The sequence below is a fragment of the Lichenostomus cassidix genome, chromosome 23 (assembly GCF_008360975.1).
Source record: "Lichenostomus cassidix isolate B80296 chromosome 23, HeHo_3.0, whole genome shotgun sequence".
Lineage (NCBI taxonomy): Eukaryota > Metazoa > Chordata > Aves > Passeriformes > Meliphagidae > Lichenostomus > Lichenostomus cassidix.
In genome coordinates this window covers 3742005-3769918 of record NC_139503.1, presented here as the reverse complement: position 1 = coordinate 3769918, position 27914 = coordinate 3742005, and the positions used below count along the sequence as shown (strand labels likewise).

General features: G+C 50.4%; 3 protein-coding genes across 6 annotated transcripts; all 3 read left to right on the top strand.

Annotated features, from left to right (window-relative positions):
- Window positions 1-6406, top strand: SF3A3 (splicing factor 3a subunit 3). Its single transcript, XM_085081124.1, has 17 exons — window positions 1-219; window positions 299-346; window positions 448-500; window positions 865-970; window positions 1385-1457; window positions 1797-1888; window positions 2033-2115; window positions 2441-2579; window positions 2918-2986; window positions 3315-3382; window positions 3737-3844; window positions 4025-4094; window positions 4539-4703; window positions 4791-4901; window positions 5353-5443; window positions 5750-5805; window positions 6125-6406. The coding sequence occupies exons 1-17, from the start codon at window positions 124-126 to the stop codon at window positions 6200-6202; spliced, it is 1506 nt and encodes a 501-aa protein (XP_084937250.1). The 5' UTR covers window positions 1-123; the 3' UTR covers window positions 6203-6406.
- Window positions 6407-7964: 1558 nt separating this feature from the next.
- On the top strand, window positions 7965-11803 carry LOC146427855 (uncharacterized). Its single transcript, XM_085081562.1, has 8 exons — window positions 7965-8001; window positions 8254-8313; window positions 8774-9501; window positions 9738-9836; window positions 10026-10179; window positions 10415-10482; window positions 11095-11190; window positions 11283-11803. Exons 1-8 carry the CDS (start codon window positions 7965-7967, stop codon window positions 11541-11543), a joined length of 1503 nt encoding a protein of 500 aa, XP_084937688.1. The 3' UTR covers window positions 11544-11803.
- A 1536-nt stretch (window positions 11804-13339) lies between these two features.
- On the top strand, window positions 13340-27887 carry INPP5B (inositol polyphosphate-5-phosphatase B). Of its 4 annotated transcripts, XM_085081201.1 has the most exons (22): window positions 13340-13733; window positions 14123-14202; window positions 14580-14677; window positions 15022-15051; window positions 15512-15622; window positions 18336-18429; window positions 19803-19973; window positions 20682-20783; window positions 21168-21282; window positions 21888-22004; window positions 22315-22502; window positions 23011-23122; window positions 23283-23392; window positions 23778-23913; window positions 24394-24504; window positions 25138-25300; window positions 25430-25665; window positions 25856-25969; window positions 26329-26413; window positions 26756-26883; window positions 27125-27236; window positions 27460-27887. In XM_085081201.1, exons 1-22 carry the CDS (start codon window positions 13677-13679, stop codon window positions 27582-27584), a joined length of 2595 nt encoding a protein of 864 aa, XP_084937327.1. In that variant the 5' UTR covers window positions 13340-13676; the 3' UTR covers window positions 27585-27887. The 4 variants fall into 4 exon arrangements, with proteins under 4 accessions (XP_084937327.1, XP_084937328.1, XP_084937329.1 ...); XM_085081202.1 differs by lacking the exon at window positions 15022-15051; XM_085081203.1 differs by lacking the exons at window positions 13340-13733; window positions 14123-14202; window positions 14580-14677; window positions 15022-15051; window positions 15512-15622 and adding an exon at window positions 15873-15945.
- Window positions 27888-27914: the final 27 nt, after the last annotated feature.

Below are 27914 nucleotides of genomic sequence, written 5' to 3'. Positions count from 1 at the left end.
GGCCGCCCCGGGGCTCCGCCGCCGCCCGGAACCTTCCCGCGCGGCTCGGGCAGCCCGGAGCCTTGCGCGGCCACAGCAGGAAGTGCGGAGCGGTGCCTTTCCGGCGGTGCGGCCCTGCGCGGGATGGAGACGATCCTGGAGCAGCAGCGGCGATACCATGAGGAGCGGGAGCGGCTGATGGACGTGATGGTGAAGGAGATGCTCACCAAGAAGTCCACGGTGCGCCGCGGGCCGCGGGGGGTGCGGGTGGCTGCCTGCCGGGCCCGTTCTCACCGCCTCGCTTCTCCTCTCCCCGCAGCTCCGCGACCAGATCAACTCGGACCACCGCACCCGGGCCATGCAGGACGTGAGTGCTCCGGGGCGGGAGAGGGGCTGCGGGCGGCCGGGAGCCCGGCACCGAGCGAGGCTAACGGGTTTGCGGCGCTCGGGCCTGTCTTTGTTCCGCAGAGGTACATGGAGGTGAGCGGCAACCTGCGCGACCTGTACGACGACAAGGACGGGTGAGTGTGCCCGCGGCCCTCGTGTGTGTGTGTGTGTGAGCGTGTCCTGCTGCTGAGGAGCTTGGCGCTGTGGCAAGTCATGTAAATACCTAAGGAGCAACACACGAATCGAGATGTGGCGGCTAAACGCAGAGCAGGACCTGAGTGCACATGGGAAGTGTCTGTGCTGGGAGGCTCTGGCTGCCCCGGGGGGTTGCCAGGGGCTGCAGTATGTGCAGAGGATGTGACCCTGAGCCAGGTGGGCTGGGAGGTCCCCTTGACTCGGAGGTTTGCACTCAGGCACTGCATCATAGATCTAAGGATGTGTTAGCATCACCTTGTGTTCTCTTCCCCTCGTTGTCTGTTCCTGTCCATGAACTCGTAGCCTACGTAAGGAAGAGCTCAGTGCCATTTCTGGGCCAAATGAATTCGCAGAGTTTTACAACAGATTGAAGCAAATTAAGGAATTTCACCGGAAGCACCCAAATGAGGTGAGTAGTTATCTGCTCCATAGGAACAGGTGAGATGTGCTTTGTTGGATCTCATCCCTACAGGAAACAGAGCTTTTGTTTCCCCAGTTTAATTGCCTGAACATACAAGTACTGAGAACACTCAGCAGTCACTTGAGCATAGATGCTCAGGGTCAGGCAGCATGTGAGGGAGCAGTGCAGGACACTCACCCTCTCCCCTGCTAGGGAATGTTCAGCTGATTTGGGGTCAGATCTCACCTTTCTCCTGTTGGCTAAAGCCACACTTTTGCCTTTGTGCAGAAAGAAAGGTGACAAAGCTTTGAGTCCCTTTTCTGTTTGCAGTTTGGGTATTTGCCACCTCCTGTGATTTTATATTAGTTATGCTGGGACAGGAGCTGAAGTAAATCACTGTGTGACTTGTGTCTGCCCATGCAGATCTGTGTTCCTATGTCAGTGGAGTTTGAGGAGCTGCTGAAGGCCAGAGACAACCCGAGTGAAGAAGCTCAGAGTAAGTTAGTAGTTTGCTTGAGCTCTGGAATTATTTAATAGGTTGTTTGATCTGCTTTGCATGTTTCAGGGCCCCACTTCCCTTTTACTAAATGACTTCTGAAAATTCTTCTGTCATCTAAATTCTTCTGAACTGCAGTCCCTGGAATGTTCCCTGAGGAATATTCTGGTGCTTGCACAGAACAGCAGTTGGAGCTGCTCAATGAATGTCCAAGGCTTTGTAATGCCTTCCTTAAGCATAAATGACTTCACAGCTAATCCTTTTCTAGTTCAGAAACAATTGTATAATATATAGGGAATATTAAGCTCATAATAAAGATTTTTATGGTCTTTCCTACAGATCTGGTGGAGTTCACAGATGAGGAAGGGTATGGACGGTACTTGGATCTGCATGATTGTTACCTCAAGTACATCAACCTGAAATCATCAGAGGTGAGAGGCTGCTGGGCTTGGGCACCTCCAATCCTTGCTGTGTCAGGGATCCCCAGGCCCTGCACAGGCTGGGGCTTCTCTTTTCTGGGAACTGGATGTTAATTTGGCTGTGTGTGAACTCTGACTCAGACTTTCTGTTTATAGAAATTGGATTATATCACTTACTTATCCACGTTTGACCAACTCTTCGATATTCCCAAGGAGAGAAAGAATGCTGAATATAAGAGGTGAGCCTGTTTGCCTGCCTGCTTCCTTCATGGGTGAGAAGGAATTTGCTTCTGAAGTGTTCAGCTGCTAAAATTATAATTAACAGCCAAACTTAACTCACATAAATTGGGTCTCTGAGCCCCAAGCAAACATGCAGCACAGCAGAGATGTGGAGAGCCACATTTGGCTCTGAGGAAAGGCTTTACTTTACCCTTGGAACTGCTGTGTCAAGAAATCCTGTGTGGAAAACTCCCCTTTCCTGGGTCACATCCCTCTGCAGCACTGTCCAAAGATGTGTGATTAAAGGGTGATAGTGAATTACCTGTGCTAATGATTCCCCTCCAGGTATCTTGAGATGCTCCTTGAGTACCTGCAGGATTACACAGACCGAGTGAAACCATTACTGGACCAGAATGAACTTTTTGGGAAAATTCAGACGGAGTTTGAGAAGAAGTGGGAGAATGGCACCTTCCCTGGCTGGCCGGTGAGCAGCCTGAGCCTGGGTGATGCTCCTGTGTTTGTGAGGGGGCTGTGTGGGTCATTTGTGTAAAGTCATTGCTGGGGGTGACCATGACAGTGAGGGCTGCAGCTCTGTGTCACCAGCGTGCAGGCTGATACTGGCCTGAGTTTAAAACCCAGCATAACTGGTTTAAAATCAACATTGTTTCAGGTTGGCTCATTTTGCATCTTTACTGTTCCATTTTTGGTTTAGTAAGAGAATTTTCCTCTGTGAAACGAACTGCTTTTCTTGAGGTGAAAATGTTTTATGGCCAGAAGTGTTGTAGCATGTCATGCAGCTCTTGCATGTGGTTTTTTTGGCAGAAAGAGACCAGCAGTGCCCTCACCCACGCTGGTGCCCACCTGGACCTCTCGGCCTTCTCCTCCTGGGAGGTATGTTTCCAGTGCTCTGCACTTACTGCCACATTTTGAGCAGGTGGAAGTTCAGTCATTTGGTTTCTTTGTGTAATTTAGTGCTCTGTTTTCTTCCCTGGCTCTGTGTTTTCTGGGTGCTGATGATTTAATTTCTCCCATTGAGCAATGTAACTTGAAAGACCTGGTTAGATTTGTCACATTCCTCATTTTCCAATAAGAAAAGGACTGTTGACAGTCCTTTCTTGAATACCATGTCATCAGGGTTTTTCCTTCATTAATAAGCTAAAGTGGACTCTTATCCATATTGAACAGCTTGTCTCTTACAGTGGTTTATTTATTTGAACAGGAATTGGCTTCCCTGGGACTGGACAGGTTAAAATCAGCTTTGCTGGCTCTGGGGCTGAAGTGTGGTGGGTAAGGTGCAGTTTTTGTAAAGTCCCTTTCAGTTTCTGAGGTCTTCCTGTATCACATTTCTTTCTGGGATACTTTTGTGGTTGTCTCTGTTGTACTAGAATTACCTTAGTGATGTTTGAAAGATAAAACATTAAGAACCAAGCAGGGGGTACTGGGATCTGCTGCTCTGAACAGGTCCTGTATGGGAGTCTCTGGTACAGAAGACTTTGACTTGAGGAATAAAGACAAAGATAAAAGGAATCTCATTCTTTCCTAAAAGCTGCATTTAAAATTTTGTTTCATGAATTCATGAAACAAATTCTCAGGAAATGTAAAACTGTGGTCTAGACTAATCCCCTTCTTGCTTTTCTGCAGGACTCTGGAGGAGCGTGCTCAGAGGCTTTTTAGCACTAAAGGCAAATCCCTGGAAGCTCTTGATCCTTCCTTGTTTGCTAAGAATCCAAAGACAAAAGGAAGCAAAAGGTGAGTTCTTAGGAGGTCATTCTGAGGCTGGCGATGTTCTCTCCTCTTGGATGAGGAGTGTTCTATAGTTACCACTCTTGTGTGGTTAGGACAGAGATTTTTGGAGTATTAGAAGCTTTTCATGTTGGACCAAATAGTGCTGAACTTGTGCGTTTAATGAAGATACCTCATCTGTTTCAGAGACACTGAAAGAAATAAAGATCTTGCATTCCTGGAAGCTCAGATTTATGAATATGTGGAAGTTCTTGGGGTAAGGATTTTATTTTGGTGTGAGGTTTTTATTTCAGAGCTGTCAAGTAGTGACTGGAAGGTTGGCCTCATCTTTACCTAGTGCTTTCATTGCACCACATCTATTTTGTGCATGAGTCACACAGTATTGCAGACTTTTACTTGTTCTGCCATGCTCCTTGCCTTCAGTTTTGGGGGATTGTTTTCAGGAGGATGGCTGCTGCAGTAGTAACATTGGAAATGCTAATAGATTATAAAAGGGTTCATTCTTTTCAAGTACAAAATGTCAGAGTACTAAAAACTGAAGTTTGGCTGAGTGAGGTGGGAGTTCTCTGTTTCACACTGCTCTTCTGTTTCCTCTCTCTGTACTCTGAGGAAGTTTTCTCTCTACAAGAGTTTGCTCTGACCTTTTTGCTCTGACCTTTTTGCTCTCACGGTGTGTGGAAAATCTCTTGTCTCACTCCAGGAACAAAGACACCTCACCCATGAGAACGTGCAGCGTAAGCAGGCACGGACAGGGGAGGAGAGGGAGGAGGAGGAAGAAGAGCAGATCAGTGAGAGTGAGAGCGAAGATGAAGAAAATGAAATAATTTATAACCCTAAAAATCTGCCTCTTGGCTGGGATGGGAAGGTAACTAAGACTACCAGGCCTGGAGAAGTGGGAGAGCTCACTGACTCCATGCTGCTCCTGTGACCTAATCCTCATTTCTCCTTGCAGCCTATCCCTTACTGGTTGTATAAACTGCATGGTTTGAACATCAACTACAACTGTGAGATTTGTGGTAACTACACCTACCGAGGGCCCAAGGCATTCCAGCGGCACTTCGCAGTAAGTGACATTCACTGCAGGAACAGCCCTGCTGGCTTCACACAGCCATTGTAATGAGTCACTGCTGAGTCCCTGGGGTCCCTGAGCAGTACTTCTGCCACTTTTGATGTGTGGGGCTGGGCTGGTGTTGCAGAGCCATGCAGTTGGACGCAGAGATCATGTTGGGCACGTGGAGATCTCTTTTGCTGATGCTGTACTATCCCTGCCTGTTTGCGCCCATTGCAGTGCTCAGGTCTGATGGGTGCATGGTGCCTGCTGATGGCTGGGGTGGTATTACTGTCTACAAGACAAGAAAATATTTTTATAGAGGACTGGTAGATTAGTACTTTGATAGTATGTGTTGCACCCTGTTCAGATGTTAATGTGTTTTGTGCTCTTGGGCGTTGTGGAGGCTGTGGTGTTGTGGAGGACGTGGTGTTCCCTCTCACACTGACCTCATCTCTCTCCCCAGGAGTGGAGACATGCCCACGGGATGCGGTGCCTGGGCATTCCCAACACAGCACACTTTGCCAACGTCACACAGATTGAGGATGCAGTCTCGTGTAAGTAAGATGGCAGAACAGTGAACACGTTTAAGAACAGCACCTTTTCTGAAGGCGTGGCTTTGGACCTGGTGGGTCTCATGTCCCATCCTGAGCAATCTGTTTAAAAGATTTGTTTGCTGCAGTTCTGTGCCTTTCTTTGAGCAATGATAACTTTGCAGTGGATGTTAGATACTTTTCTGGACTGCTGAAGTGACAGCATTTTAAAAGAAGGGAGGGGAAAAAGCTCATGTGTGTATTTTACTGGATTAAAAACAACTATCTCAAGGGAAGTGGCATAGATCCTGTTTGACTTTGTGTTTGCAGTGTGGGCAAAGCTGAAACAGCAGAAGGCTTCAGAGAGGTGGCAGCCCGATACAGAGGTGAGCAGTGAGAGGCATTTGGTGTCCATGGGAGCCCCTTGTTCCTGGGTGTCAGCACTGTCCTTGCTGACACTGGTGCCTTTTCCTAAACTTCTGTCCCAAAGCCATTTTTCAACAGTGTGCAGGGCAATTGTGGGAAGTAAAACCTGTAGTACAACCTGTAATGACTTTGGCTTTGGATGAGCTCTTCTGCCAGGACCTGCTGGCAGATCCACTGCCTGCCTTCCTGCACAGAGGTTCTGGCAGGGTGCTCGTGTTCAGTGGCTGCTCTTGGAGCTAACATTAGAGTTCTGTCTCTAAACTGTTGGTTCTGTTGCAGGAGGAATATGAGGATTCCAGTGGGAACGTGGTGAATAAAAAGACCTACGAAGATCTGAAGCGCCAAGGGCTGCTGTAGATGTCCCCAGGTAAAGGATCACACATCTGCAGAGAGACTGGATGTGGCAGCAGCTCTGACTTCTTCATTGTCAGGATTTTGTATGTGCATGAATATAAATTTCAAGAATACTTCATAGAGTCACTTTCTAGTAAGCCCCTTAGACTTGTGGCATTGTTTTATATTAAAAATACCTTGAAAAATAAAGTCATTGTAATTTAGGAAGTGCCAAGAGCCTTGTCTTTTTTTGTATGCTAGAAGGAAGAGGTTTGATTACAGTGTGTTTAAAATGCTTTTTACACAGCTGTCAGAAACAATTCCTTCACTCATTTCCACTGGTATGGAAATGTTTATGGTGAGGGTTGACTCTGAAGCACATGGAGACTGCATGCTGACAGGTACTGGTCCTGTTTCTAGATCTTGCTGTGAGCTTGTGGTTTTCTTTGGGCTCCTTTACAAAACAAGCTCACCTGGCTTACAGGACTACTTTTACCTTGGGTCTGTCTCCCTGGGGAGCTTTCCCATTGTTTTTTTCAGGGAATTACCAAATGAGCTTCAGGTTTGGCTGTGTGGTGATTTTTCTGGCACTACTGTTGGCTGGAATGACCTGGTAGGTCATTCATGTGCAGATCCTTCTGTGGTGCAGGAGGATGGAGATGGGCACAGATGGTGTGTTTAGAGGTGCCTGTTGTGGCTTCAGGAGCATCCTTGTCCCCTGGAGGGGCTCAGAGATGTCAGTACATACCCCATGGATTCAAGCTGCCTCAAGAATTGCTGGTCCATTGTGCAGAGGCCACATCACATGTGGCAGTGGCAGTCGTGCCCCCCGCAGTGGTGGCTTGTGTGACATGTCCAGCCTCACAAGCCCTTGCTCCATTGCTGTGCAGGGCTGTTTGTGCCTCTGCAGCTGTGGAGCAGCATGTGACACCTCCCCAGGGGTGGGCAGGGCTGTGGGACAGGTGCCACAGCAGCTGCTCAGAGCTGCTTCAGTGCTGGCAGTGACTGCAGCTGTGCTGGGGCTTCAGGAAGAGGCACAGGTGAGTCAATGCTGTGGGCTCTTTCTCTGCCTGGGGGGAAGGTTGTTCTCCTGGGGTGAGGCCATGACAGGCAGATGTTGGTTCCTTGCCTGCCCGGGAGCTGGGCTGGGCTGGCTCTGGGCTCAGGATGTCCAGAGCTGGTCTGGGTGGTGGTTAACACTGGCTTGCAGGGTGAGGTGCCAGCTGGCATTGTCTTTTGTCACTCTGAGGGAATGGCCTTGGAGGTCTCTGCATGAGCATCAGCCCCTCCAGGTCCTGGGGGAATAGGGACTCTGCCCAAATCATAACACAGGAGGGGAATGTCACCATTCTCCTTGGAGAACTTGGCTTTGGAGCCCTTTTGGAGTCCCATCTCAACCATTTCCTTAGCAAAACAGGTAAACATTCAGAATAAAAATAGGGAATGGAGAGCCAAATCACATCGTCACTTGCAGCAGCATTAGCAAGCTGCTGTGTGGTGGCACTTTTCACTGTGTCACCCTGACTCCTGCTAGCTGCCTGTGAGCCCTGGGGAGGGTTGTTGCCACATCAACAGCACACACACAGTTCCCCAGGGCTCCTGCTCCCCGTCAGCACAGCCTCGGTGGATTTGAGGAGTCTCTCAGGAGGGGGTGACTGCTTGTCCTGGGGCTGAGCTCTGGAGGTAGAGCACACAGCTGTACTGGGGTGTCCACCCTGCACCTCGGGGGAGCAGCTCTGACTGTTCCTTCCCTGCCAGGTGTGAGTGCAGCCACTGGTGGGTGATGATGGCTGGACACCGATGGCTCATCCCCCCTGTTCAAGGTAATGGGGCTCTGGTGCAGCATGGAGAGCAGTGTCTGTCTGTCCCTGTCCAGCAACAGCTGCTCCAGCTGTGCCAGAGGCCTCCCCGGGGTGAAGGGTGGCTGGCTGTCCCCTGGTGCTTTGGGAATGTGGAGGAGAATTCCTGCTTATCTGTCACAAGGATAGTTGCCTGTGCTGCTGTGGAGGCTCTTTGGGCTGTGGGTAAAGCAGACAGCAGGTGTGGTGCTCTCAGTCATTCCCACTCCATTCCAGGCTTGCTGCTCTGCCTCGTGGCTCTGCAATTCCATCTTCAGGACTCTCTTCCTGCAGCAGGTGAGTTCTGAATCCCCAAGGGAAATCTGGGGGCCTGCAGCAGTGGGGTAAAGGCAGTGTGGTGCACCAGGGACTTTGTGCCTGTCCTCTCCAGGCTGTAGGACAGAGCTGCAGGAAAGGTGAGGAACCTTTCCTTAAGGTTTAGCCCCCATAAAAGCATGTTCTTCCCAGGCAATATGGATGGAAGTGGGAGGGAGAGGCTGTTGTAACATCTGTCCATAGTGCTGCTGTGGTGGGCTGTTGGCTCTGACCTGCTTCTTGGGCTGCCTAGGTGGTGGTTGCAAGTGCACCCTGCTGGGGACATCCTGTCACTGACTGCCATTTACCTCCCAACCACAGTGTGACATGCTTCCTGCAGGTCCCTCTGCACTGTGCCATGGCTCAGGGAGGGACACAGGGCTTACTGAGCACATTTTAACTCAGTGTTTCCTTCACCAAGCGGGAGCTTTGTGTTTTTCAGAGCACAACACAGCTGCCAAAACCATGATGATGGCCACCAAGAACATAGCAGAGGCCACCAAGAACACCTCAGTGGCCACCAAGAATGCCTTGGTGGTGGCAGCGACCACCAAGAAGGCCTCAGTGGTAGCTGTGACCACCAAGAACACCTCGGTGGTGGCTGCAGCTACCAAGAACACCTCAGTGGCCACCAAGAATGCCTTGGTGGTGCCAGCGACCATCAAGAAGGCCTCATTGGTAGCTGTGGCCACCAAGAACACCTCAGTCGCCACCCAGAATGCCTCAGTGGCCACCCAGAATGCCACAGTGGTGGTGATCACCAAGAATGCCATGGTGGTGGCTGCCACCAAGAATGCTGCAGGGATGGCCACTGCCAACACCACCTCAGTGGCTCCCAGGAACACCTTGGTGGTAGCCAAAGCCACCAAGAGCACCTTGGCAGCCACCAGAAATGCCTTGGTGGTGATCACAGCCACCAAGGACACCTCAGTGGCAACCAAGAATGCTTTGGTGGTGGCCACAGCCACCAAGAGCCCTTCAGCAGCAGCCAAGAATGCCCAGGTGGTGGCAGCAACCACCAAGAAGGCCTTGGCTGCCACCAAGGACACCTCAGTGGTGGTAGTCACCAAGAATGCCACAGTGGTAGCCACAGCCAACATCTTAGAGGCCACCAACAATGCCTCAGTGGTGGCCACCAACACCTCTATGAATGGTGTGGAAGAGACAACGGTAAGGGGAGGAATGGGAAGAGGGGTATTGCTGGGCCATTGCAGCCCTCTGCAGGTGTCTCTTGGTTGGTCACAAGATCCAGGAGTGCCATGGGAGCATCTCCTGGGGCAGAAGGGAGCCCAGCGGGTGGCCAGGTGGGGATGGCCCCTCCAGACAGTGAGGCTGTGGTTGGGGACCACCCTGCAGTACTGTGTGAGGAGGCTTTGCTGCAAGGTGACACTCTGGTGTCTCTCCAGCTCACCTGCCAGAGCTTTCAGTGCTCCGGGGAGAGGTGTTACCAGGATGAAGCCAATGCCAACAGAACAATCACGTGCCGAAATGAAACTTACTGCGAGGTATGGAAATGCAAGGGGGCTGCAACAGGGTAAGCCTTCCCTGTTTTTATCTCAGGAATTCACAGTGCTCTGTTAAATCTCTGTCCATCTCCCTGCCCTGTTCTCTCTGACAGTCTGTCTGTTATTTCTCCTTTTTTGAAGATGTCACCTCTTCACACTTATTTTATCCTTTGGCTCTGCCCATTGCAGCTTTATCGTTTCTCTGGCACAAATTACACAGCTGGCTGCAGCAGCAGGTGCAGCACAGAGCTGTGCAGGACCAACACCAGTGTGAGCAGGCAGCAGTGTGCCCTGGAGTGCTGTGCCAGCCCTCTCTGCCTGCAGCTCAACGCCAGCGCCTACGGTACCAGCTGAGCTTTGCTCTGCAGCACAGGTGGGAGGTGGGAGGGCAGAACCCATCATGGAAGGGCTGTGGCTGCATTGCTGCATCTCTTCTGCCCTGGGCTCACTATGGCCTTGCTGGGTGAGGGGCAGGGTGGTCCTGGCAGCTCTGGCCACAGTATGAGCCAGGCTAGTGAATCTGCCCTGTGTGGCTGTGTGCTGGATGAAGCCTCACAGGGCTTCTCGTGTGTCTGCAGGTGACCTGCCACCCACCACCGTGCCACCAACCACCACCACCACCACCCCTCGGCCTCCCCCCCAAAATGTAGGTACCACAGGAGCAGAGGCTGCTGCAGCTGTGGGTTCTGGGGTCTGTGGCTTCTGGGATGGCTGAGCTCCCATCTGGGCAGGGGACAAGGAAAGATCCCTCCTCCACCTGCTTTATGGGGTAAAAAGCTGGCTCTGGAAGGGCAACAAATCCTGAAGGAGCACTGGAAGGAATCCATAAGGAGCCCTGTCCAGTGGGCTTTATCCCTGCCCATCAGGCCTGCTCCCCAGCCCAGCACTTGCATCAGCTCAGGCAGCTTGACCTGACCACGGGATGAGCCTTGCTGCAGCTGCACAGAGGGCACAGGACCCTCTGGGCTCTGCAACTCTTTCCTGAGCCTAGTGGAGGGGAAGGTGCTTATCTTTGCAGAGCCCTGTTAAGAGGAAGGAAAAGAAGGCTTGAAACTTGCTTGCTGTGCTGGTCTTTCAGTAGTTTCTTCCAGTTTCAGAATACTCCTTTATCACTGGATCTAAAATGTCTGAGAGCACAAACACCAGCAGCACAGAGCGGGGTGGAGAGGAGCCCTCAGGAGTGAAGGGCTGTCTGAAATGCAGTTTTTGTCCTGTGAGTCTGCTGGATATGATGTCTCCCTGCTCCTTTCTCTCACAGGGCAAAGTGTGTGCAGCGTTTTCCTGTCAGGGGGATGGGTGTTTCAAAGGCAGGATGACTGTCACTAGATGCATCTCGGGGCAGGACTTCTGTGAGGTATGGCCTGGGGCTGCAGAGCATTGCTATTCCTGTAATGCTAATACTAAAGGCTCAGCATGACCCCCAGGCTAATGTCTCTCTCCTTCCAGATGAAGAAGATGGGCTTGAATTACATGGCAGGATGTTCCAAAGCCTGCAAGGCTGCCAAGCCAGTCTGTGCTGGTGGGATGAAGGCTGCCTGTTACCAGGAGTGCTGCCCAGCCACCCCAAAAGCCAGCTGCCTGAAACTGGACGGCAAAGTTCACGTCAACAGCGCTGGGGAGGTGACACTGGCCCCACTCTTGAAGGTCATGGCATGTGGGGTGGTTCTTCTCCTGAATTACAGGGTCTCTGCTTCCCTCTGGGGTTAGGCAGCAGTTGGGAGGCTCTGCAAGCTCTCCTGCAGCAGAGCTCTGCAGTGCTCAGTAGGATCCCACAGCTCTCTGACTTCAGCCAAGGCCGCTAGATAATGCCATCTGTGCTGTCCCTGTCCCTGGAACAAGGTGTCCAAGCACACACTTGGGGGTCACTGTGCTTGGCTTGGTGGCTGCCCTGCACAGGACCCTGCTGTTGATTCTATATCTCACCCTTAAGCTGCACTCTGAATCCTGCACCTTCCTGGATGGGTGAGTCCTGGGGTCTGTTTGGTGTCTTGCATTTCAGTAAATTTTAAATACTTGAAAATAAAATTCTCCCTGTGTATCCAGAGGAAAAGCATTCAGTCTGTGCACTCAGAAAGCTACACCAAGGGATTCTGCCCTGCCCTGCCCAAATCCTCTAGGTCTGAGAGACCTGCAAGCTGATTGTGGATCCTGGGAGTGGTGCAGAGTGTGCCTCTGTGCTGCTGGAATGGGGGACTTCAGGAGCTGGAGCAAGAGGGTGTTATGACTCCTTAAAAACCAGAAAATTCAGCCTTGACTGAGGCACAGGGGCTGCTCTGATCAATGATCTGCATGTGGCATAGTCTCCCTGCACTCCCTCTGACCTGCTAGCACCAAAGTGCTCTGGCAATGAAATGCTTCTTGCCTGTGTAGGTAAAAGAGAAACTACATTTCATCTCCCAGTCCTAGACAGGGAAATGGGATTAACCTAAAGGTGTCTCATGTTTTAGCTTATTCTATTTCACATCTGTGGTTCTCTACTGCTGCAGGCAGAGCCCAGAGGTGAGCATTAGCCATGAACCATCCTGGTGCTCCCCCAGCCTGTTCTTGCAGCACACAGGGCAAGTGTGGAGCTGGTCAGGAAATTACGTGGAGTTAACATGTTGCAGCTCATGCACAATGCTGTCCCCTGCCACCACTGTCCTCTGCTGCTCCTGGCTCCTTGGAGGAAAGCTGCAAAATATTAAAATCTCTATGTAAGCCCCCTGGTTGGTGCTGGTGTTTGGAGTGTGGCTGAGCACGGTGTGACCTCTGGGAGGGTGGGAGAGCTGGGCTGGGCAGCTTTGGGGTAACCTCTTGGAGCTTTGCATGCTCTCCCAGCAGGAAGGGTCTGCAGTGCTGACCCTCACCGAGCACTGCCAGCCCTAAGGCGAGCGGATGTGGGGCTGCATGGAAAGCACGTCACTCCACCACAGCCCTTCCCACGTCCCTGTTTTGGTACAGTGAAACCGCAGCTCAGCGTTTGGGGCGTGTGTTTAAATTGTTTCAGGCCACTGTCAGTGTATTCGTGTCAAGGTTTTTCTGTCTCAAAGACACACCCCAGCACCACAATTTTTGTGAGGTTTGGTGCTTATTTCAGCAGCTATTTCAGACTTTTCTTGTCTGTTGGTGAGCAGGAAGGGAGTGGGGAAGTGGTGCAGAGCTGTCACTGACTGAAGCCACTCGGGTTTTCCCTGTCTTTCGACTTACATCTCCTACGTCTGTGGAAGGAGCTGATTTAGGCCAAACTCTGTCTCTACAGTGCAAAAGGCTCTGGTGATATTTTACAGCACCTACTCCTACACTCTGTATTTATTTATTTGCATAATAACCCGGCTCCTCTGCTGGGTCGTCTTGAAATTCACCAAAAAAATAATTCAAGGCGCTACTGAAAATAAGAGGATGTGTTAATTTTCCATGGAAATTAACCTTTCCCATGTCTGCCAACCCGAGAGTTTCCCCCTTTCCCTTTCCTTCCGGGAAGGGCTGGCCGGAGGCGCGGGGGTTCTGCCGGAGGAGTTGCCGCCGGGCAGGGCCGTGCTGTGCCGTGCCGTTCCGTGCCGTGCCGTGCCGTGCCGTGCCCTCCCCGCCGTTCGCATCCCGCCGTGCAGCATCCGCTCGGCCGCCGTCGCTCCGGGGCGCGCCGCTGCCGCCGGCGGTTCCTGTCCCGGCCCCGTTATTTCCGGCGGCTCCGGTCTGCCCCGCGGTCTGTCCCGGAACGGAGCGATAACGGAGCGGCAGCGGGGGCGGCCCTGGTGGGGGGAGCCGCCGCGGTACATCGTGTCGCGACAGCCGCCCTGAACACGCAGCCGCCGCCGGGGAAGCCGCCGGGTCCCGGCCCCGGAGAGCGCTGCCGGGGCGAACATGGACCAGTCGGTCGCCATCCAGGAGAGCCTAGCGCCCGGGGCGACCTGCCGGATCGTATCCTTTGCTCGGCCCCGGTGCCGCGGAGCCGTGCGGGGCTCCTCTCCCCGCTACCGCCCGTCCCGCCGGGCTGTCCCCGCCGGGTTATCCCCTCCGGGCTGTCCCTGTCGCTCTTTCCGGGCTGTCCCCGCCGGGCTGTCCCCGCCGGGCTGTCCCCGCCGGGCTGTCCCCGCCGGGCTGTCCCCGCTGCTCTTTCCGGGCTGTTTCCATCCCCTCCGGCTTGTCCCCGCTGCTCCTTCCCGCTGTCTGCGTCGCTCCATCCCGCTGTCCCCGCCGCGCTCCCTCCGCTCCATCCCCGCTCCCTCCCGCCGATCTTCGCCGCGCTCTCTCCCCTCTGTCCCCGCTCCCTGCCACTTGTCCCGCCGTTCCTTGACCCTCAGCCGCAGGCGGTGCAGGGCCTCCTGGCCTCGGGGGAGAGCGTGGAGAGCCGGCTGCTGGGCCTGGTGGAGTGCCGCGGGCAGCACGCGTGGGTGCCGGAGGGGAGCGCGGGGCGGGCGGGGAGAGCTCTGGCAGAACTCTGCGGGTCCCTCGGGAGCCTCGAGAGCCACCTGAGAACCCCTTCCCATCGCAAGGGCTTTCCACCAGGGTGCAGTCCTGTAGGGCGGCAGGTTGAAGGCATGCCATTGTTGTTAGGAGTGGGCAGTGAGAAGCCCCAGACCCATGAGCTGCTCTGCTCTGCTCTGCTCTGCCAGGAATGTCACACATTACTTAAGTGATGGGGTGAGCAGGTGGGTGGGCACAAGATCGAGAAGTTACTTTGGGGTTTGCATGAGGCTGTGCTAGTAGGCACTGCTAGGTGGGGTGCCAGAAGGTTTTGCATCCATGTCTGCTCTGTGCTTGCAGGATCTATGTGTACACCCACCGGCGGATGGCCATCACAGCCGAGGATGTCTGGCTGGAGAGAGTGATCCCCATCACAGATGGGTTTGCAGTGGAAGAAGGTACTGACACACTCTGGTGGCTCTGGCTACCTCCAAAGAATGGGATGAAGGGGTTTGGAGTACATGTTATGTTGTTCTGCTTCCTGAAATTTGCAACGTATTCTGCCTTCACATTTTTTCTTCTGTTTATTATCTTTGGTGACACTTGTGCATCACAGGCATCTCTGGCAGGGCTCTGTGAGGACCAGAGTCCCTGTGTCCCACAGGGGTGTTCTGCCTGCCTCTGTTCCTGCAAGGAACACTTGGAGTTTGAAGAAGTTGCTGAGCTCGCTAACCTCAAACTATCAGCACGGTCTGCAAATCTGTTGCTTAGCCTTCAGCTAAACTTTGTTTTCCTTTTGCAGTCGTACTCGACAGTGACCTTCATGTTATTGGTGAGTTCTGTGGTTGCTTTAGTGCCTGTATTCAGTGCCCTGTGCCAGCTGCACACAGTGGGGCAGGGCTGGGAGCTCTTGGCCCCGGGGGAGCTGACTGGGGAAGGGTTGTGCCCTGTGGCTCTTGGGGCAGTTGCCATGCTGTTGGCCACAGTTAGCTGCTGCTAATGAGCGTCGGCAGCCCCTATTCAACCAGGGGAACTAATTTTCCGTATGCTTTTAAACTGCTACTGGAAGATTAATTATTGTCATGGAACGAACAGAATAAAAAATTTTATAAGTTATGATTTTTATATTTTAAATGGCATTTTAATGTAAAATTTTGGAAAGCAACATGATCAAAAGGCACGGGGAGATGCTGCCAAAGGCTGCATGCATGTGCACACCCACCATCGCGGAGCGGAGAAACGCTCGGTTTGTCAGCACGACCCGCAGCACCTCTTTCTCCCCATCTCCTCAGGCTCTGACGTGACTGTCCAGATCAGCTCGGCGGACGATCGGCTGACCGTGCAGCTGCCTTTCGGCTCGCACACGCGCACGTTCCTGCAGGAGCTCAGCAGGTGCAGCGCAGGTAGGACTCCGCGGCTGTCCCGGGCGCGCTCGGCTCTACCCGTGCAGGTGTTATGTCTGCCCGTCTCTCCTGCGGGCTGAGCAGCAGCGCTGGCCTCTCTCTGCCCAACCTCGCAGTTCCCCGCGCTCAGGCAGCTCGGTCGGTGTTCGGGGGGCACAGGCACAGCGGGCAGCGGTTGCCCTGCGAGCCCGAGGCCGCTCGGCGCGGAGCTGCGGCGCTGCCGGGGGCGGGCCGGGGCGGGCCGGGGCGGGCGCTGGGCCGGGCTGCGCCGGGACGGCCGTGGCGCCGAGCTGCGGCGATGTCCGCGGGTGGTGCCCGCCGAGGTGAGCGCGGGGAGCCGCCGGGGCGGGCGGGAGGGCCGCGCTGCCCGGCCAGCGTCCGTCCGGGAGGGCGAGGCCGGGCAGGGCAGGGCTGACCGCAGCCAAGGCTGACCGCAGCGCGGCCGGGGGCGGGAGGCGGAGGGGCAGCTCGGAGTGGCTCCCGCTGCTCTCTGGGGCCGCTCCGCTGGGCGCTGCCCGCCGGGGCTCCGGTGCTTTTTCCTCCCGGTGCCTCTGCCGCCCGGTGCTTTTTCCTCCCGGTGCCTTTCCTCCCAGTGCCTTTCCGCCCGGTGTCCTGCCGGTGCGCTCGGTTCGGCTCCCCCGGGCGGGCCGCGCTCTCCCGGCGCCTCCTCCGCGCTCTCCCGGTGCTTGGCGGCGTTTCCTGCTTTTGCACAGTGCACATGTGAGAAGATTCAGAGCTAAAGCAACTCCTGGACTTCAGTGTGGGATTCCAAACTTGAGTGTTGTTATTTCTGCTGTACCCTGCTGCGTTTAGGCTGGGCTGCTCTCATTGCATGAAGGCTAATTTAATTCTCTCCTTTGGATGCTAAGCATGAATCCTGTTTTATCCAGGAGATATGAGACATTTTCCTGCTGTTGAACAGTTCTATAATGTCACTGCACATTTTTAATATTACTGCTTGAATCTCATTTAACTGCAAATCCCTTGCAATTGAGACCTCCTGTAATCTCTGCATGTAGCTCTGTATTTCTGTACTCAATTCAATTATTGAGCAAGGTCATTATTCCACTTCAGAGTGCTACCATATAGATCCCTTTGACTATAGAAATCTGCAGCTAGATATGAATTTATCTAAAAGAAACAGCCCTTTTCTAAGGCTAATCTCTTTCTTAGGAGAATCTTACCTAAAGCTGATTTTCACCATGAGGTTAGAATGCGAGGTGTGATGTAAGACTCAGATCTTTGGATCATGTAGCAGTTGTGTCAGCAGCAGCCTCACACATCTTTCCATTCGGCAATTCTGACACAATTCTGTGTCCTGGCGAGTGGCATGGACCCAAGTGGGCAATAAAGCCTGGCAGTCTGCTTCCTTCTTGGCACTAAAGTAACCATTGTCCATTGAGGTGAAGGTTCAGACTGGTTCCTGTCACTCACTCTCAAGGGATGTTGCATGGTTGTTATTGGCAGAGCTTGCAGATGTCCAAGGAGTAATAATTGAGTTCTCAGCACCCAAGCCCACACTTTTTAATGCATCTCTGTGTGCTCCTGGTCAATTCTGATTGACTTGAGCTGTGTGATCTGCAGTGAGGTTTCACTCACATGCTCTTCTGCATCCACGTTCTGATAAATCCTCTTACACAGTCTATTCTCAGAGGGCTCTTGGGCAGAAGAGGTTTTCCAGGCCGAGAATTTTGCCACTTCTTGCCAGCTGGTTTGTATCCCGAGGGCCTGGGTGAAGTACTGCAAGTTCTATTTCTGTTTTGCACTCTCGTTCTGCAGAATGTTCTGTGACAGCAATAACAGCTTCATTTTTTTCTGTGCTGTGTTCGCTGAAGGAGAAGCTCAGCTGAATGCCTAGAACCCAACAATCTTAATAATTTCTGCATCATCATTAGATTTGTGTGCTAATGAGCATGGTTTTAAGATAGCTGGTTTTGCATCTTAAACACAAGGGCACCTCCCCAGAATCCTCTTTTTTAACTGTTCTTTTGCTACTTGTAGGAACAGAATGTTGTAACTGAAACAAAATGCTGAAAGACTGGTCAGATTTTGCTAAGGTAGTGTGATGTGTTTAGTGTCACTGCTGGGGTCACTAGCTCAGTTTGTGTGGTAACAGCCCTGTTAGTGTTTTAGGACTGTGCAGTTTGCATTGAGGCAGATATTTCTGCTGATGTTCAGTGGGTTCATGGCTTGAGTCTGTACTGCTCTTGAGGTGGGAGACACCTGTGCCTTGCTGAGTATTTGTAGATAGGTAGAAACCCTTTAAATGTTGCTGTGGGGTTTGTTTGTTTCCCTTTTTTTTTCCTTTCTTTGTACTTCCTGTCTTGCTTCAGAAAGGAAAAATCTGCTATTAACATACATTTTTCAGATTCCTGGGGCAAAGCCCTGGATTTTGTGCTGCTAAGTCCTGCTTCAGCTTAGCTGTAAAGGAGAGCCAGCAGCAAGTACTCCCACAGCCAACAGTGGTTCTGCTGCTCTCTGTGGCTCCTGTCACTTCTTCCTCTGCAGCTGCATCATCACAGAACACTTGGGTCAGAGTAAGCTAAATCTGTCAGATAGCTGAAAGAGAGACTGTGGGGTACTTTGTTTTTCCACACAAATCTAAATTATTTTCTGCCCACAGATTTTTGCCAGTGTTTACATAAGCATGTTGATAAATTGAAGAACACTTTGTGTTTAAAGTGAAACTTTTTGGTTTTTTTTTTCCTTTCAGAAATGGTTGGCTCTGAAGGTATCAAACAAAATGGAAAAAAGGCTGCAGTCAGTCAGAGCTGCAGCCATGACAGCACTGATAGAAGCACTCACAGGTACAGCATTTCCATCTGTGCAGGTTTGGTGCTGCAGCTGAAGGGAGCTGTGCACATCAGCTCCTTGTGGAAGGTCAAGTGAGGAGTAACAGTGGTGGTTTAACATTTCTGTGCTGGTTTAGCTGTGCCTCCCTCCTCACAGGGTCTCTATATAGTGACGGTAAACAGAGAGCATCAGCTTTCTGGGTCCTGGGTGGTTGTGTAAGGATGGAGTGAACTGGGTTTGGCAAATGGTTGGTGCTTTGGTGTATAGAGAAGGAATCAGAATATGCAGAGAGCTCTCTGTCTGCGCTTTCCAGTGATCTGGGTTTTTCTGGTGATGTGGGTTTCCTGGGCACCAAGGGGAGGGGAAGGGAGTGTCCCTGGTGCCAGTGGGTGAGCTCTGCAGCCTGTGCTGCAGCAATCCTGTGGCCACATTATCAGTTCCATCTGCTGGTGGCCATGGCCAGTCAGTGCACAGAGGTGGGGGGTCTGGAGCAGAAGCTGGTAACTTTTTGAGATGAGAATCTGCAGGTTCCAGTTAAGGGAGAAAAAAGTTCTGCATAAGCATGCTGTCAAAACATTGGCAGAAATTTCATTCCACTCCCTCAGAGACAATCCTGCCAGTCCCCTGTTTGGGCATATTTTGGCTGTTAGTGGGACAAGACCTGCTAGCGTTGTTTATTTTGAATTCAGAGAGCTTTGGCTTAGAGCCACTGTGTCTCATAGATACACTCTTAAAATGTTGCAGTTTCATTTTCCAGTTCCCAGGACTTTGTGGACCCTGATGCATATCCTTCAGAGTCTGCCTGTGTGCTGTCCTTGGCACTGGTATGCAGGTTGCTGCCCTTAAATTTATTCCATGGAATTGCTGGTGGGAAGTCCCAAGCTGTGGCATTACTCCTGTTGCAAAAGGAGTTTGCAGAGCCAGGAGACAAAAAGTAAAACCACCTCTACCTCCACCCACTCTGGGCAGAGCTGGAAAATTTCCGCCAGAAGGCTTTATAAACAAACACAGCTCTTCATTCTCTGGCTGAGGTCAGAAGGGCTGAGCAGAGGCAGAGGGAGATGAGATCTCCCTCTCCTTGGTCTAGTAAGCAGGGAAGGTGTGCAGATTTTGTATCATTATCCAGGTGTGAGTAAGGCCTGCTCTGCATCAACAGGCTGCACCAGGATGGTGAAAACCATTTGTTATTTCAGTTAGTCAAACTGGTTTTGTCTAGAGAGCTCAGCCCTGCTAAGAAATGCTCATTTCAGTCTTGGCTTATTCCAAATGTTATCTGTCTTTAGGGAACAGGAAGGAAAATATGAATTAAGGCCTCGATGGCAGAAATATGCTAGTTAGGGTGTTTGGATAGCCTGGGTGTCATCTGTGGTTTTGCTTTCGTTTGCAGGCAAAACAAAGTCAAGCCTGAAGTGAGAACTGAACAGGTTCGGGCCTCCCGAGTCATGCCTTCCAACAAGGCTTCAATCTTATCAGAACCCAAGTTTGGACTGAGAGATACTATTGTTAAATCTCAGCTTGTGCAGATGGAGGACTCCTACACACACATCCAGAGCTACAGGTAATGATCATTCCTGAGAAGAACTTACTTTTGTGGGTTGTGACTTGGCATAGACTGTCGGAATAACTCATCTATTATTTCCTCCTGTGTCCCCACAAAAAGGAAATTCTGTAGAAAACTATGATCCATACTTTCCAGAGCAGTTTTCTCTCCACGTTTAGGCGTGGGCAGAGCAGAGTTTCATTCATGTCTCTGTCAAACTTACCTCATGGTTCTTGTGGAGGAAATGGCCTTTTTGAAGTCTCTTTTTTCTGTGCTTATTTTACACAGTGTCTGGAAATGCATCAGCTCTGTGCACACCAGCCTTCTCCCTCTCCATTCCTATCCACTGCTTATTCATGTAGTTGTTCCAAGAAGCTCATAAGAAAGAGCTTGAGTGAAATAAATAATTATGGCCAAAACTTTGCTGTGTTTGAAATTGTTTTATGCATCTCATTCTGTGAATTTATCATTTCAAACTGCTACTGCACAGCTACAGTCTTCTTTTTATTTTTCTTTTATACTTCATATCTCTGTATAACAATGTGTCCTGCTGTAAAAATGTGTCTGTAAAGGTGCAGCTGTAGTTAAACAATTTTAGGGATTTAAACTGTCACCTTTCTTAATTTTCCCTGGCAGCACGGTAGTTACATGGAATGTTGTTTACCTGGTTAATAGCAGTGCTGTTTCCTGGGCTCTGCAGTTTGCAGCTCTGGGATTCTCTTGCAGGGTTTTTGTTGGGACATACAACGTGAACGGTCAGTCACCCACAGAGAGCCTCCAGCCTTGGCTGAGGTGTGATGCTGAACCTCCAGACATTTACTGTGTGGGGTGAGTGTCCCTCCCTGGCCCATCCTCACAAACCTGGACTGTGCTGGCAGATCTGTCACATGGAGGAGCTCAGCCAGGACACCACAGGAATGTTGGCACTGCTGTAGTGTATTGCACAGCTCCAGGGTGGGTGTGCACAGCTGGTAAGGGCTGTTGGTCTGGTAGGGTTTGGCCTCTCGGTGTTACAAAATCCTTAATGCCATTTGGTGTAATACTGACAGTATTTCAGCTTTACATTTAACACACTTCTACAAACAGCATAACTGAATTTGAGTTTTCAGTTGTAAATTTAGGGCGTATAAACTGATTGAGTTCTTTCCCAGAGAAGGGGTTGGAGAGTTATAAACAAGTGCATGCATCCATGGGTTCCTTCCTCTAACACAGTTTCCAGGAGCTTGATCTGACTAAAGAAGCCTTCTTTTTCAATGACACACCGAAAGAAGAAGAATGGTTTAAAGCTGTAACTGATAGTCTTCACCCAGATGCCAAATATGCAAAGGTAAATGTGGCTTTTGGGGAGGTTTGAGTGTGGAATCATTTTCCACTTGGGCCTCTTTTCCCTTTGCTTTCTCTCGTTCTCAGTGGCTGTGTCTTCCAGAGGCTCTGCAGGTTCTGTAGGTAGTGTTGCTGTGGAGGGTGCTGAGGCAGGGGCAGGATGGGAACCAGAGCCAGGCCTCCCCACTTAAAGGGAGCTTCTGCTGCCTTGGGGGAGGAGAATAGGAAGTTTTGTACCTTCCTCCATGTCTGTCTACAGTGCATGGTGGAATGTATTGTGAACGTATTGTGGTAAGAATTCTGCTTATGTTTTAACTCCTGCTCCATAGGTCTGCTTGATCTCTTGTCTCTGTTGTTGAAGGGAAGCTCCTTCCATGGGCTTATGTGCTGTAGCTCTTGCTTTGGGCTTCAACTTCCTTTACTGCTGTTGCTTCCAGCTCCTTCCTGGGCTGTGCTGCTGGGGGTCTGTGCACTGTGAGCCCTGCTGGTGCACTGGATGAGCCTGGAACTTTCTTTTTGGTGACCCGCATTATGGATGGGGAGTGACATGCCTTCTCTCAGCAAACCTCTTCCATTACAGTGTTGAATGGACCAGGATCTCTTTTTCAGGTGAAACTTGTGCGGCTGGTGGGGATCATGCTACTGTTGTATGTGAAGGCAGACCTTGCTCTGAACATCTCCGAGGTGGAAGTTGAGACTGTGGGAACTGGAATCATGGGGAGGATGGTAAGAATGGCCACTGGGCATGAGATGGGGTGAGATTTGGAAGAGCCCCCCTTGGATGCAATGGCTATTCCTCCAGCTAAGAGCTGTGGCTGCCTCTAGAAGCAGATAGTCCAGCTCAGGGCACTCTGAGAGTGAGAGGCATCAGCCAGCTGTTCAAATGTTGAAAGCAGTAATCACCAATTAGAATTTTCAGCCTATTCCTTCCTCTGGAATTAACCAGTCTGTCTCGAAGTCTTCTGGCTTGTCCTCTGCTAGTTACTCAACTGCAGTGTAAAAGCTTCTGACCAATGGCTTTGTCTTTATCTTTCAGGGTAACAAAGGTGGTGTTGGCATCAGGTTTAAATTCCACAACACCAGCGTGTGCATTGTGAATTCTCACCTCGCAGCTCACACGGAGGAATACGAGCGGAGGAACCAGGACTTCAAAGACATCTGCTCTCGGATGCAGTTCTGCCAGTCAGATCCAAATTTGCCCCCTCTCACTATTGGCAAACATGAGTATGCTTCCCATCTGGCTGTGGGAATCAGGGCATGGGCAAGGGAGCACCTTGAGAATGTGCTGGGGGTTGAGAAGGAGGACCCAGTGGCATAAATATCAGCTGGAAGGGTCAGAAATGCTTTACCTGGTTTGGACAGGGCTCAACCCACACTGTTCTGACAGGTTGCCTTGTGCTCCTCCAAGCCTTATCGTATTCTCTGGAGTGGGAATGGGGCAGGAATAAGCACTGACTTCCCCAGCTGTGGAATTCAGTCTCTGGGGAATAGTAACAGCACCAGTGATTGAGGGTTAGTGACAAACATGCAGAACAGTGATTAATAATGGCAAAACCAGAAAAGGTAGCTTCTCTTTCAAGTTTTCACTCCTGTTGCACAGTGTGGCTGCTCTCTTCAGAGGGGTTGTGATGGGGAGAGCCCCAGAGCTGCAGAGTGGAGCTGCTGCCCATGTCTGGCTGTGCTCTGGGGCAGCTCCAGGCCTCTGCACATTCTGGTGTTTGCTGTCTTTCAGTGTGATCCTCTGGCTGGGGGACCTCAACTATCGATTGGAGGAACTGGATGTGGCAACAGTGAAGCAGCTTATAGAGGAGAAAGCATTTCTAGAGCTTTGCCAGTATGACCAGGTACTGATGTCTCACCTGCCTGCCCATGGTGCTGAGGGTTCTCAGTGCAAACCACACAATCCTTGGCATTCTCTGTGCTCAATGTCTTCCTTTCACTCTATATGGAAATTGTGCCTGAGCTTACCTAAAATTAAAGTTTTCATCTTCCGTTCTTTTGTAGCTGAAGAGGCAAATGAAGGCAAATGCAGCCTTTGAAGGCTTCACAGAGGGAGAGATCTCTTTCCAGCCAACATACAAGTATGATGCTGGCTGTGATGACTGGGACACAAGGTACAGTGATAGTCTCTGATATGATGCCACAAATGGCTGATGTTATCACTGAAGGAAGTAAAAACAGGGCTAGACAAATGCAGGTCTAATGGCTGTAAATAGGAGCAGTTCTGAGATAATTTCTGGTTCTCTCTCTTTGCCCCAAAATTCATCTCCTGCTGTTTTTATCCCACAACTATTTGAAAGATCCTAATCTTTATTTTCCTGGTAATAATCCTGTTAGGTTTCCTCTTAGTTAGAGGTGTACAAAGTTAAAGAATTCTTTTAGCTAGTGCAATTCTTTTTTGTCTAGTTTGTTGGGTCAGCTGAGTGGGCAGTGTTCTGCCTCATGTTGTTACTGCACCTGAACTGTGCCTGGAAACAGTGATTTTTCCCTCTGTTTTAGTGAGAAGTGTCGTGTTCCAGCATGGTGTGATCGGATACTCTGGAAAGGGCAGAACATTGCCCAGCTGAGCTATCGCAGCCACATGGCTCTGAAGCTCAGTGACCACAAGCCAGTAAGCTCTGTGTTTGATATTGGGGTAAGTACGTCAATGCTGGGTGAAGTAACTCTGCAGACTTCATCCTCTGGGTGCTGATTTCCCTCTCCTGCTTTTATGGAAGCAAAGAACAATGTCTTGAAAGGTGGGCTGGATCAGATATAGAGATGGGATTGTTGATCATAGTAAGCACTGTGTAAATGATACTCTGGTTAAGCAGGACAAGGCCTGAATATCTGTCAGTGTTCACTTGGGAGCACAGTAGTGTGTTGTCAAATTTCTTATTTTATCTGAGGGAAAAAAAGGGAAAGGGTTGATCTAGTACTGACTGAGTAACTCTTGTTAGTTATGGCACTGTTGGATCATGAGAAGATCTTGGAGATCAGTGGCTCTGCTCATTCCATGTGCTGTATACTCTGGTGTGCTGCTAAAATCAAATTACTTCCCGTGTTTCCAGCTGTGTTCCAGCTGTCCTGCAGAGGCACAGCAAATGCCAGCTGGTGCAGTGTGTGTCCTTTTCAGGTGAAGGTTGTGAATGAGGAGCTCTATCGAAAAGCCTTTGAGGAAATTGTCCGCTCCCTGGATAAGCTGGAGAATGCCAACATTCCCTCGGTGACACTGTCCCGCAGAGAGGTAGGGCATGGTCATATGCCAGCACTCCCTGAAGGAACTGAGCAGCCCTAGAGCCCAGCAGTAGATGATGGATTCTAGACCATGGGGTCTGGTTCCAAAAAGTAGAATATTTTGACTTCCAGCTGCTCTCTGTTTACAAGCCCCAAGAATCTTTGTTCCTATTTAGATACTGGTGAATTCCATTCACAGTCCAAGGCTGAAACACAGGGTGTGTCATTGCCTGAGGTGGGAAGAGAGAAAGTAAAAAGGTGGTTTCTGACCCTTGCTCTGATTTGTGCTTTCAAACATAAAATGTAAAATCTTAAGGATCTGGAGAAGGTCACAAACCAGCATTTGCTTTGTGTGTTGGGACTATAAAGATAAGCCCAGGGGACATTTGAGGCTACAGCTATCTCGTTCTCTATTTTATTGTGGTTATTTGAGGGGAGTATTTGTTTTAAAAGGCACACTGATGCAAAGGATTTTGGCATTCAGAGTAAGCAAGTCTGATCCTATGCAGTCCTGGAAGAGATGGGATGTGGGAGCAAGGGGTTGATCTAGTTGACTTGCTGCTTAATAATTAAACCATAGGACAGGAATTGCTGCTCAGCAAGGTGGAATTGGCTGATGATGTTGACTGACGTTTGTTTCTAGATCCATTTTAAGGATGTTAAATACATGCAGCTGCAGGTAGAGAGGTTTACAATCCGCAATGGCCAAGTGCCCTGCCAGTTTGAATTTATCAGCAAACCAGATGAGAAAACCTACTGCAAAGAGTGGCTGATTGCTAATCCCAATAAGGGCTTCTTGCTCTCAGGTGAGCTCCTCCTTGTTTGTCCCATGTTAATGAGCTGATATTGTCCCCTTCTGAGAGTGCTGAGCCTGTTTGCAGGCTGTTTTTTAATACTGGTTGTAACTGAGTGGGTTTTTTATCATCTTCTGGCAGATGCTGAGATCACAGTTGAGCTGGAGGTGTTTGTTAATAAATCAACAGCTACTCGCCTAAACTCTGGAGAGGAAAAACTTGAAGATATCTTAGTCTTACATCTTGTCAGAGGGAAGGATTATTTTCTATCTGTAACAGGCAACTATTTGCCAAGTTGCTTTGGGTCTCCCATCCACACGCTGTGCTACATGAGGGAACCAATCCAGGACATGTCAGCAGAATCCATTCGGAGACTTGTGAGTTAAAGACAAGATTCCCTTCCAAACACACACGAGCATTAAAACTAGATGCTAAGGCCTGTCTATTTTTATTAAGAAGTCTCAATTCTCAGGTATAAGCTTTGTGAAATGTTTTTGCCAAGTTGAGTAAGAACTTGGCTAGCTACCTTTTGTTTGTCTCCCCCCTGCCCACACTGCCCTCCCTCAGACCCTGATGCCACTAGACATGAGTGACGATCCTGCCCAAGATGAAAAGCCTATGGACATCCCAAAAGAGCTGTGGATGATGGTGGATCACTTGAATCGCAACGCTTCCCAGCAGGTTGGCACTGGAAACACAAAATGAGTTGTTTGTATTAGGTTAAGTTTTGAAGAAGATACTGTTGATAGCAATCACTGTGAGCTGTGGATGTTGGGCCAAAGGCCGTGGGAGATAAGTGATCCTGATGCCCCAGGCTGTACTGTTTGGTGGTAGTGACTGTGTCTGTGTGTCCAGGCATCAGCAGTGTCCTCCTGCACTGCTATCACTGCAGTGCCACAGCCTTCCTAGAGCTGTTTGTGCTGAGACTTGGGTGATAACCACCAATTTGGAAAGATTTTCCAGGCCAGTTATAAAGACATTGCTCTATTTACCCAGAAGTCCTTTATTTTCCTTGCACTGACAAAGGGTTATCTTTGCAGGAGGACCTGTTTCAGCAGCCAGGCCTCAGATCTGAATTTGAGCAAATCCGAGATTGTTTGGACAAGGGAATGTACGATACCTTCTGTATCCTTTCAGACTGATGTCCAGGAAGGCTCTCCATGCCAGAGAGACCAAAACAGAGAGGTTTTTAAGTTGCTGCCTCTCCTCCTGGGGTAACTGAGCCCTGCATTTCCTCGTGGCTCTGTGTCATTGCTCCAAAAGCCTCTGCTGAGCCCTGGTGACATCAGTGAGTTACGCAAGTGTCCAACTGCCAGCAGCAGCAGCTCCCATGGAGGCCAGGGGATCAACCCAAAGCTGAGCTGTAGGCACAGTTCCGGGCCACCTAACCAAAACTCATTCATGTTTCAGCAGAAATAGGACCAGCCTGGATCATGCTGTGCTCTTCCTTAACCATGTTTGGATCAGTGGGCAGCAACCACTCAGTGGCAGAGGCTCTGCTGCTCTTCCTGGAGAGCTTGCCCGAGCCTGTCATCTGCTGCAGGTTCTACAGCTCCTGTCTGGAGAGCTCCAGCAACTATGTGCTGAGCTGCCAGGTACTGCTGCCTTCCCTGAGGGATCAGCTCCACAGGGAGGGAAGGCAAACTGTCCTCTGCTTCACTAGTCACAGGGTTTTGCTCTCAGTAATTTAATAATCTGGTAGTAGAAGGGGTCTGGAGCTGGTGCTTGTGGGCTGTGAAGAGCTGTTGGGAGCTGCAGACAGGGGGATGTTGGGAGGAGGAACAGCTCGACCCCATTGCTGTCTCCAACATAAATGTTTGGGTTTTCCCTCCTCAGATTATCTCTGAGCTGCCACCGTGCCATAAAAACGTATTTCATTATCTGATGGCATTTCTGCGAGAGCTACTGAAGAATTCAGGGAAAAACCATTTGGATGTGAATATTCTTGGTAAGGCAAGCAAAATGACCTCTCTGTTCAGACGGGCAACAAAACACTTCCCACCCGAGTGCAGCTGTGGCTTGTACTGCTTTGAACCTTTTATTTTAAGTCCACAGAAAAGCAGGAGCAAGGGAGAAGCCAGGCACTCTTCCTTGGGGTTGGGGTTGGTGGAATGGCTCTTGATGTTCTCCAGGCTTTCACTGTTTGTATTTTTGTCTCCTTTCCTCTGCAGCCAGCGTGTTTGGTGGCTTGTTACTGCGACCTCCTGCTGGCCACCCCACGCCTGACATCGCTGAGAAGAGGAAAGCTCAGCAATTCATCCATCAGTTCCTCGTGAGGGAAGATGATTTACCATGATTATCAGATGCGGTTAATCTGACTTTTAGATATCAAGTTACTGTAAAAATATTTTTTTTGTACATTATCCCGGCGCGCTTTTTTTTGATATCACAATATTTTATACAATCTGTTGCTTTTGAAGGCAAAGATCAGGCAGTTTGACATCTGATTGTGCTGTAAAATATATAAATTTCTAAATAAGCTGTATGTAGACAAGTAAAAACCACGAAAGCTGATATTGACACTGTATTTTATTTAACTCGTTTGAAGAACGGAGGGTTTTGAAGCCCCTGCTATTTAAATAAAAAGATCTTTTCGCGGCCTGCTGTCTGAGGTGGCCTTGAGGCG